Source organism: Canis lupus, chromosome 26, assembly GCF_011100685.1.
Source record: "Canis lupus familiaris isolate Mischka breed German Shepherd chromosome 26, alternate assembly UU_Cfam_GSD_1.0, whole genome shotgun sequence".
Classification (NCBI taxonomy): domain Eukaryota; kingdom Metazoa; phylum Chordata; class Mammalia; order Carnivora; family Canidae; genus Canis; species Canis lupus.
This window is the reverse complement of record NC_049247.1, coordinates 39,170,448-39,180,647: the sequence shown is the minus strand read 5'-3', so window position 1 is coordinate 39,180,647 and position 10,200 is coordinate 39,170,448. Positions and strand designations below refer to the sequence as shown.

The following is a 10,200-nucleotide window of genomic DNA, read 5'->3' as shown; positions in this document are numbered from 1 at the left end:
TTTTATTTACTTATTCATGAGAGACACAGAGAGAGAGGCAGAGACATGGGCAGAGGGAGAAGCAGGCTCCCTGCAGGGACCCGATGCAGGACTCTATCCCAGGACCCAGGGTCACGCCCTGGGCGGAAGGCAGATGCTCAGCCACTGAGCCCCCCGGGGGCCCCTGCGTTCTCCTTTATTTGCTGGCCCTTCTGTACTTGCCTGTCTCTTATGGCAGGATTTAGGCTTTTCTTTCTCATCTTCTCCCCTCCCCTCTCCTTGTAAAGCCTCACTGACACTGCCCGTGGGCCTTTGGGCCCTTCACTTGGTAAGGAGAGAATGGTCGCGAACCTAAGGGGCATGGGGGATATTTTGGACACAGTGGCTCTCAGCCTTACCCCAGGGGCCGTTGAGCTCGTGAGGTCGGTTGGAGACCAAGCAGAGACCCCTATCCGCAGGGGGTGGCCGGCTGCAGGAGGAACCGTGGATTCAGGGACTGTCCATCTAACCCCTCCCTTGCAGGAGGCAGCCAGGCTGGCAGAGACCAATCATTCATGCTATCAGGTCCCCAAGGCATTGATCTGGGGGCATCTGGCACGATCTCTCCATCACTCGGTGTGCTTGAGGGCCAAAGAGCCATCTTACCCGTTTCTATAGACCCAGAGTCGAGCAAAAGCCTGGAATAAAGCGAGTCGATATGTACCCGTGGACGGACAAGCAGTGTGGAGAACGAGACCACACCAGTCAGCTGAGTGGAGTTAGATGCACAGTGACATCCTGGGAGGGGCTGAGGTCTGAAGCGGAGCCTGTGTTTTCAAGGCACCACAAAAGACCCCAGTGGCACCAGAGGCACAGGCTATACGTGCCCGGGAGGGTGCCGCTCCTCACTGTCTCTGTCCCACCCCCCACACACACACTGCCTTTTCTCCTTGGGCCAAAGCAACCCCTTGGGCCAAAGCAACCGCTCGGGCTGAGCAGCCACGGGATGCGCGGGCAGGGCTGGGAGGAGGGAGCTGGGCAGGTGCTTCCGCCTGCTGCCCTCGGGCACTAGTGGGCGACAGCTTGCCCCAGACGCAAGGACTTGGATCTAGGCTCCGCTTGTGCCTTGGAGAAAGAGTCAGTAGAGTTTTGGGCACCGGGCGACACGACACGGATGTGCAGGGTGATTCGTAGAGCCCCTCCCACCGGCATGTGTATCGCTTCCCCCCTTCCCAGGCTTTCCTCCGGGGCGTCGTCTTCAGTGTGGGGCAGGCTAGACGTTGCATAGCTGTTCTTGCTACAGTCCTGGCACCTTGCACGTTTGCCTCTGTTGGTGGCCTCTTGTTCCTGACATCGCTGCATAGCTCCTTTTTTTAAAAATTACAGAAGCTTTATTGTTTTTTTAAAGATGTTATTTGAGAGAGAGTGAGCAAGAGAGAGAGCACAAGCCAGGGCCAGAGGGAGAAGCAGGCTCGCCGCTGAGCAGGGAGCCAGACTCGGGGCTCGATTCCAGGACCCTGGGATCATCACTTGAGCCAAAAGCAGATGCTTTATGGACTGAGCGACCCAGGTGCCCCTGTTTTATTGTTTAACAAAACAGTCTTTTTTTAAATTTTTTTTATTTATTTATGATAGTCACAGAGAGAGAGAGGCAGAGACACAGGCAGAGGGAGAAGCAGGCTCCATGCACCGGGAGCCCGATGTGGGATTCGATCCTGGGTCTCCAGGATCGCGCCCTGGGCCAAAGGCAGGCGCCAAACTGCTGCGCCACCCAGGGATCCCAACAAAACAGTCTTGCTTTATCTTTGGCTGAGTGGAGAGGAGCTTGTCCCTTAAGAGGTCCTGGTACAGGTTGGTAGGAGGTCTGACTCTTCTTTTCAACTAGGTTTGATATATATTCCTTTGAGCAGCACCAAAGATACCCAGAGATCTCCAGGGCAAGAAGACTAATTAATGCACCCAACTTGGGCTGTAAGATGCTGTGGTCACCCAGGCAAAGCCCCCAAATGGTTGAGAACACAGTCATTTCTTGCCGTCGCCATCAGAGGGCTCTCTCGGCTTTGCTTCCAAATCTCTCCCTAAGGAGGCTTTCCCTCCCTTCTCTGGCGGCAGGTGGCGATGGCAGAGAAGGTCCTTGATCTGAGAGTCACTTGGCAATTTGAGGACTGGTGAGAACAACCGTGTCTCTGGTCATTTCTATCCAGGATTATGACCAATTCTTGCCTAACTCATAATATCTGAAAAATGTCCTCAAAGAGTAGCTGTGCCCCAAATGCAACATGAAGATAAAAATATGCCTGATGGGTAAGAGAGTCCTGGGAGCCTCAGACAGGCAGGGGAAGTGGGCAAGGCTTCAGCCTGGCCTCACACTTAGGAAGGACCAAACTTTAGACCATTGATACTATCTTCAAATAATGGAGATCATTTTATGTCTGAATTAGAGGGGTTAATGCATTAAATGTAAGTATTTAAAATATACTGTATTTTTTACTTCATTTATTTTTTAATTTATGGAGATATTTTCAAAATGTGACACCCTCCCCCCCAAAAGGTGATATTAGATGTCAATAATTGTTCTGATTTTTATTTTTTAAAGATTTTATTTATTTGAGAGAGAGCACAGGCTAGGAGAGGGCCAGAGGGAGAGGGAGAAGCGGACTCCCTGATAAGCAGGGAGCCTGACGTGGGACTCGATCCCGGGACCCTGAGATCACGACCTGAGCTGAAGGCAGACGCTCAACCACTGAGCCACCCAGGGGTCCCCCAACTACATGTTCTATTTGTGGAGGTGGGGACAGTATCCAGAATCTTCTGGTGAGTAGTACCAAATAACTTCGAGAGTATGTTAAATACACACAGACTTGATAGCTGCACTCATAGACGTGATTTGATCTCCAGGGTAGCTGGAGAAGAAAGGAATCCTGTCCTCCCACCCTGTCAGAAAGACCATGCCAAGATAAAAATGATACACAGAAAGTCAAAGTCAACTGGAAGAGCACAAAAATAGTATGGCCCAAGTTCTAATACTACTAGAACCCAGTAAATACCCCCTCTATGGAAAACCATCCCAGTGGGGAGCGGTTCCACCCTACATCCCAGTAGGTAAGTAGCTGAACCACATCAATCAGTGCTCTAAAAAAAAAAAATTCACTTTTAAGCTTCAATTTAGAGCTAGTATCTTTAAAAACAGGCATTGAGTCCACAGATATCTTTTGAACACTCACTATATGCAAGGTATAATGCTTGGCACTGGGGGAAGAACCCCTAAAAGATGGTACCTGTGCCCTAAAAAGACCCAGCAAGCTGTTCAATCTGTTTTGTGTATGGAAGTTTTTAAAGGTGCACATTTGCCAGTTCAGGAAATGATACCACTCTAGTCAAGACTAAATAGGGTTCGATTTTATTTGGGTCCATTACGTGATGCTGTCTTTGTTGTCCGTAATGTCATGCTTACTTTTTCTGCATCCTCCCTGTGACCTCGAGTGGACAACGATGAGATTATAACTGATTAACGTCCCTGAGATGGTTGCATTTGTATATCAGACACCGACTTCTGTCCCAGGCAGCTGACGGGCTGGAAAGGCAGGGACGCCAGTGGCTCTTCTCCGAAGTTCTATGAGCAAGAGGGGAGAGCCTGAGCCAAGTGGAAGTTTTACTGAAGTTTTACTGCACAGGACTTGATGCAATTGGCCCATGGAGAATATTCGAACAGGTTTAGTGATAGAGGATGGAAGAACCAAAGAAGGCAAAGAACAGGTTTTGGTTGGAGCTGGGGGCACAAAGGGGGCAGTCCTGACAGCAACCTAACAGCTAAGTGCAAATGAAGCATGTTGGCCAATGCCACCCACTGAAAAAATCCACAAGAGTATCCAAAGCACCCAAGCATGATTGCTGAGACCTCGGGAAGAGGACAGCGTGTGCTGAATGGAAATTTGCAGGTTGACTTAATTTCTTTTGAGGGCAAATCTGAGTGATGATTTACTTCTGGGCAAATCCTTTCATTCGAAAAGTCGGAGAAAGTGAGCTCTGGCCATCCTGGGGCCCGCCGAGGGTCTAAGAGTGAAGGAGACCAAGCCCATCCTCTTCCCTCTGAGATGCTGCTTGAGCCATGCAAAGTTCAAGGGCAAGCCATGTCTGCCAGGACTGGGAAAGAAGGAAGTCCCTGGGTTGCCCTAAAGGTGAATTGGACTGAGCAATAGATTGGGGTGGGGGACTGAAGAGGAGCCCTGAACCTACAGGCTGCCTGCGAGCTAGACACTCGCCAGCGAGGGAGGCCAGGGGCCTGCGCCATCCCTAGCTCTGCTACCATCTAGATATCCAAGCAGTCAGAAAATCCCCCCTCCTCCTGTTTTTGCATTGATGGTCAAGAAGCTCAGAGCTGTTTCTGAATCTCTGTCTCATCAATATACAAGCAGAATATCATAACGTTCTCTGTCTGGCACACTGAGGTTCTAAAGAAAACAAAGCTGCAGCATGGCCAGGGGCTGAGGCCCCAGGGAATGGGCGTCTAGGGAATAGTGTATTCCATCAGGGTCGGGGCAGGGGCACACACCACTCAGGAGGTTCTGAATTGGGAACTGGCTTGTTTAGGTTATACGCGTAGCAGCCAACACATTACTAGATTTCAGTATATAACCATGTATTATGAACTGGCTTATGGTTTATCATATGCATATGTGTACACATCCCATAGAGTGTTATATTTCTGGGTCCGTAAACTGGTTTATATTTCTGTTGTATTTATTCTTTCCTCATAATATGTGGCATTATCCTTTTATTTCTCTTTACGTGATTTTCTTTGATTTTCATTGTAAACTCCCTCGGTTCTTCAGGTGAAATGTGGAGCACACATTTAAAATAATATGTGTCTTCCTTTGCCAGCTTGCTGTGTGCCAGACACTCTGCTTTTGCCCCTGTAGGGCCACAACGTGGATAGCCACGCTGCTTCTGGGCAGCTTGGGGTTCCCAGTCTGGATGAAATAACTTCAACTGAAGCACTTAGCTAATGCCTGGCAGACATTCTTTAATTATTATTGTCTTCCCATTTTAATGCTTGAAAGAACCTCATGAGATGGTGACCTGCCGTGGGGATGGATGGGGGGTGGATAAAAAAAAATGCAAAGCTTCGAGAAGTGGTGCGCTGTACCCCAGCCTCACAGGGACAGGAGAGGCAAAGTTAGAATCAGTGGGGAGCGGTTCCACCCTCAAAACGTTCATCCCCGACTTCCACGCTCTAGGGGACCCTTGGGTCAGCCGCCTGGGGTCAAAGGCGGAGATGGTTTCCTAGCGGGTCCCAGGGAAGCCCCAGGTCGACCGACTCCCGCTGGGCCCCCCCACCCCAGAGCGGGGAGCGGGAAGCGGGGAGCCGCGGTCAGGGGAATGGGGTCGAGGGGGCAGGGTGGGCGGTACCTCTGCTGCACCTGCAGCCCCTGGAGGCCGCTGCCCAGGAGGGAACGGGGTGGGGGTGGGGCGTGCAGCGGCTTTGCAGCCAGATCCGGGTGGGATCTGGGTGTTCAAGTCCAGCACCTGTGTGTTTTGAGGTTTGTTGTTCTTGTTGTTTGAATTTTTTTTTAATTTTTATTTATTTATGATAGTCACAGAGAGAGAGAGAGGCAGAGACACAGGCAGAGGGAGAAGCAGGCTTCATGCACCGGGAGCCCGACCTGGGAATCGATCCTGGGTCTCCAGGATCGCGCCCTAGGCCAAAGGCAGGCGCCAAACCGCTGCGCCACCCAGGGATCCCTGTTTGTTTGAACTGAAGCCACACAGCCCAGGTCTCTGCCCAGTCGGCCGGGCCTGCCCGTCGGGATGCGGGTCGGGCCCTGCACGCCACAGAGAGGAGCAGCGGGCCTGTGGGCGCCCCGCGGGGGTCCCTGCGCTGGGGAGCCGGAGCCAGAGCTCCTCACGGATCGCGCCCTCCGTCCTCTTCCTCTACCTGCGCTGTACCCCCTGCCGCAACCGGGCGCCCCGCGGTTCCCGCCTGCGGAAGGATGCGCAGCTCGCAGGTGGTCAGATCCGCCAGCTCAGATCCAGCAGGTCAGATCCGCCAGCTCAGATCCGCCAGGAGGTGCGCCCCTATGGAAGCGCGGAGACACAGGAGGGCCGGGGCCCAGCGGTGGAACGTCTGCCTGGGGCTCAGGGCGTGACCCCAGGGTCCCCGCGGGGAGCCTGATTCTCCCTCTGCCTGGGTCTCTGCCTCTCTGTCTCTCATCAATTAGTTAATTAAATATTTTTTTAAAAAAGAGAAAATGACACGTCTGCACTGAAACGCACAGGGACTGGCGCGGATCGTAAAGCTCCTGGCGGCGGCGGCGGAAACACTGCGTCTTGTTTGGGGTGAGGACGCGGAGGGATGCGGCTGTCGGGGTTCGCGGGTCCGCGGAAGGGCCGCGCGTCGTACCCCGCGGTCGCCGTTCGCCAGCCGCGCGCACTCGGGGCGACCCTCCCCTCCCCACGCCATGCGCACAGGGAGGTCCTGGGGGTCTTCCCGCGGGTCCGGCTCCGGTTCCAGCTCCAGCCCCGCCCGGGGAGGGGGGCGAGGGAGGCTGACCTCGCCGGGGCGGGGCCGGGGATGCTCCCCGGGGCGGCCCTGGGGGGTCTTCCTGCCCGTCCAGCTCCAGCTCCAGCTCCGGGCTGACTTCACTGGGGCGGGCCGCGGAGATGCGCCCCGGGGCCGCCCTGGGGGGCTCTTCCCGCAGCTCCAGCTGCAGCTCCAGCTCCAGCTCCAGCTCGGGGCTGACCTCGCTGGGGCGGGCCGCGGAGATGCGCACCCGGGCGGCCCTGGGGAGGGGTCTTCCCGCGGGTCCAGCTTCAGCTCCAGCTCTGGGCTGACCTCGCGGGGGCGGGGCCGCGGAGATGCGCCCCGGGGCGGCCCTGGGGGGTCTTCCTCCAGCTCCAGCTGCAGGTCCAGCTCCAGCTCCAGCTCGGGGCTGACGTCTCCGGGGCGGCTGACACCACCAGGCTGACATCACCGGGGCGGGGCCGCGGCGCCCACAAAAGGCGGCGGGCGAGCGCGGCCGTCAGAGCCGAGCATGAGCAGCCACAACAGCTCGGGGCCCCTCGCCCTGGGCCCGCCGGGCCAGCTCCTCCTGCAGCCGCTCTGGGACCAGGTGCGCGCCCGGGCCGCGCTCGCGCAGTCGCCGCCGTTCGCGGTCCTCTTCTCCATCACCGCCTACCTGGGCTGCTGCCTGCCCTTCGTGCTGCTGGACCTGCTGTGCCCCCGCGTGCGCGCGCTGCGGCGCTACAAGGTGCACCCGGACTGCGGGCCGTCGGCGCGCCAGCTGCTGGGCTGCCTGGGCCGGACCGTGTGCCAGCACGTCGCGCTGCTGCTGCCCGCCTCGCTGCTGCACTGCGCCCGCGGCCCGGCGCCCTGGCCCCGCGAGGCCCCCGAGCTGCTGCAGCTGGCGCGCCACGTGCTGGGCTGCCTGCTGCTCTTCGACGCCGAGGTCTTCGCCTGGCACGTGCTGCACCACAGGGTGCCCTGGCTGTATCGCACCTTCCACAAGCTGCACCACCAGCACGCGGCCTCCTTCGCGCTGGCCACGCAGTACATGGGCGCCTGGGAGCTGCTCTCCCTGGGCTTCTTCCACGTGCTGAACGTGGTGCTGCTGCAGTGCCACCCGCTGAGCGTGCTGGCCTTCCACCTGCTCAACATCTGGCTGTCCGTGGAGGACCACTCCGGCTACGACTTCCCCTGGTCCACGCACAGGCTGGTGCCCTTTGGCTGGTACGGTGGCGTGGCCCACCACGACCTGCACCACTCGCAGTTTAACTGCAACTTCGCCCCCTACTTCACACACTGGGACAGAATCCTGGGGACCCTGCGGTCCGCTCCGGCCAAGTGACGCGCTCCCTCCCGGCGCCGGGGTGCTCGACGGCCGGGGCACTTCATGCTACAGTCGGGAGAAACATGCCCGGGCTGCTCTGTTCTGTGTTGTTTTTTTTGTAAGTAATTTATTGCCTGATGGAGATTTATGGGTGAAATCCGAGGTGTTTTCACCGTCTGGTGAAGTGATTTATATATCATCCTTGTCTATGACAGTTGTATTCTTGGACTGAAATTCTAGCTCGCTTCCATAGCCTTGATTCCTGGGTATGTTAGACACTCATCACCGGCATATTTAAATCATCTCACAAAGGACTCGATTGTAGGACAAGGACTTGGCTGTGCTCGCACGTGTCACAGAAAGAGGTGAAAATGACATATTTTTATGGAGAATAGGATCTCTGACTCTATTAGCAATGAAATATGTTCCTGCTGGACAGTGATCGCAATTGTTGTAACTCTGTAGTATTTTTTCATATGACTGTATATTTATATTGAAAGAATTATTATTTGTACTTTAAAAAAAAAAAAAAACCCAGATCATAAACCAAACAAGTACTGGCTGCTGTTTCACTGGCATTGAAATACGAAAACGGGAAGAGGGAGCTGGGGTGGCAGGTGTGAGCCTCCATCAGCCACAGGCCGAGAGGAATCTGGGTGATGGGGTGTTCTGTAGGGGATTTGCCGGGGTGTTCTGGGGGGATGTGTAGGAGAGACAGGCCGGAGAAGGGGTCAGTTTGTCTGTTTGGGTCTAGCAATCTCACGGAGGCAGAACCACTGTTCTTCTGAATGTTTTTCAGCTGATGTCTGCGTAACAAGCAACTCAAAGAATTACCCTCTCAAGTTTTAGAGAGATTAATTAACACCGCTCAACCCTTTGATTATTTGGAGGAGAGCAGTGTGGGGGGGGGGGGGGGGGGGGGGGGGGGGGTGGGGGGGATGCGTAGAATCAGCAGAGTGCTTTGCTTTGCAAAACTGGCGAGTGCGAGCGTGTGCCTTAGAGGTGCTGATACCTACAGAGGAGACTCTGAGTCGGCCCTTGTTTTTATGGATGTTTCTAGCATAAGTGACCCTCGCAGCTGCTGCAGGCTCTGCAACTGGGGATTTTGGGGTATTCACTTTTCTTAAGTCAAGACATACATGCAAATTACCCCTTTCTCAAAGAGGAAAAAAAAAAAGTGAAATTTGGCCTTAGGCCCCTGGTTCCTCATTTGTAAAAGGGGATTGTGTTCCAGATGTTCTGGGGATTACTTGCCACGGTAAATGTCCCTATTCCCGACCACACACCTGCTACCCATTATGTACCCCAGCCAGCTGCTGCCTGCTTGTTCTCATTCTATCTTTGGAATTGGGTTATACAGGCTAAAGTAAAACATCGAGACCGTTTAGACAGAAAAGCATAAGGAATGGGAACTTTGCATGTAATTCTAGGCTCATTATATACGGACTAAACGGTCTTGTTTAAAGGTGGAAACATCCATCTAAAGACCCGGTTTCCGCAGCTGCCAGATGAGACTCCCAAGAAGACGCCCCCCACCCCACCCCCCCGCCCCAGGCTGGCAAGCTGCAGCAGGATGCCTGGCTGCTCTGCGGATTTTCCTACGTTCCCTCCAATGCGTGGGCTCTCTTGCTTCTTCACTAACTACCTCCTCCCGAGCCTGCAGAGGGTTCATGCTGGTCTTACAGATTCTCCTGATGCGTAAAAGCGAGGTCCGTGAAAACAGGCCATGAGATGTAGGTGGAATGGGCTGTGTTGGAGAGAGTATGAGGGCAACACACTGGACTGAGAGGGAACAGAAAAGCGGGCGGGCGTGGAGTACTTGGTACGGCTATTAGCTGTTCCGAGCAGCTCTGGGCACCCCCCGAATTGCCTCCAAATCTGGACTAATGACAGCTTATCACAGCTCATTCTCAGAATTTTTTGAAAATGTTTCGTGTTGTCTCACCGTAGAAGGGAATTTTTGTATTTCGGGCAAGCTGTATCCGTGGAAATTATCTAGGGTTAGAAACATTTTGTCTAAATCGAGGTCTTAACGGTTTTTAATACCTTGGGAGGTGAGGTAGGGGAGTGGAGAGGATGAGCGGTTTTTCAGCTAGTTTAAGAGCCCAGGAATAATAATAGTGAAAAACCTCACATCTGCATGCACTTTCACACTTTGTTCCACTTGCTCCTCACACTCTAAGGGAGGTAGGATGGCCCCTATTATTATCATTAGGATCGCCATCTCATGTTACGGATGAAGAATTGCTACCTGCATAGGTTAAGTGACTTGCTCCTGACATTTTTTTAAGATTTTATTTATTTATTCATGAGACACATAGAGAGAGAGGCAGAGACGCAGGCAGAGGGAGAAGCAGACTCCCTGCAGGGAGCCCGATGTGGGACTCGATCCCGGGACCCCAGGGTCACGGCCTGA

General features: G+C 54.2%; 1 protein-coding gene across 1 annotated transcript; it reads left to right on the top strand.

The window, feature by feature from the left end:
* The first annotated feature begins 6,963 nt into the window (after positions 1 to 6,963).
* On the top strand, positions 6,964 to 8,335 carry CH25H (cholesterol 25-hydroxylase). Its single transcript, NM_001313827.1, is given in 1 exon segment — positions 6,964 to 8,335. A coding segment is annotated over 1 exon segment (813 nt). The 5' UTR covers positions 6,964 to 6,989; the 3' UTR covers positions 7,803 to 8,335.
* Positions 8,336 to 10,200: the final 1,865 nt, after the last annotated feature.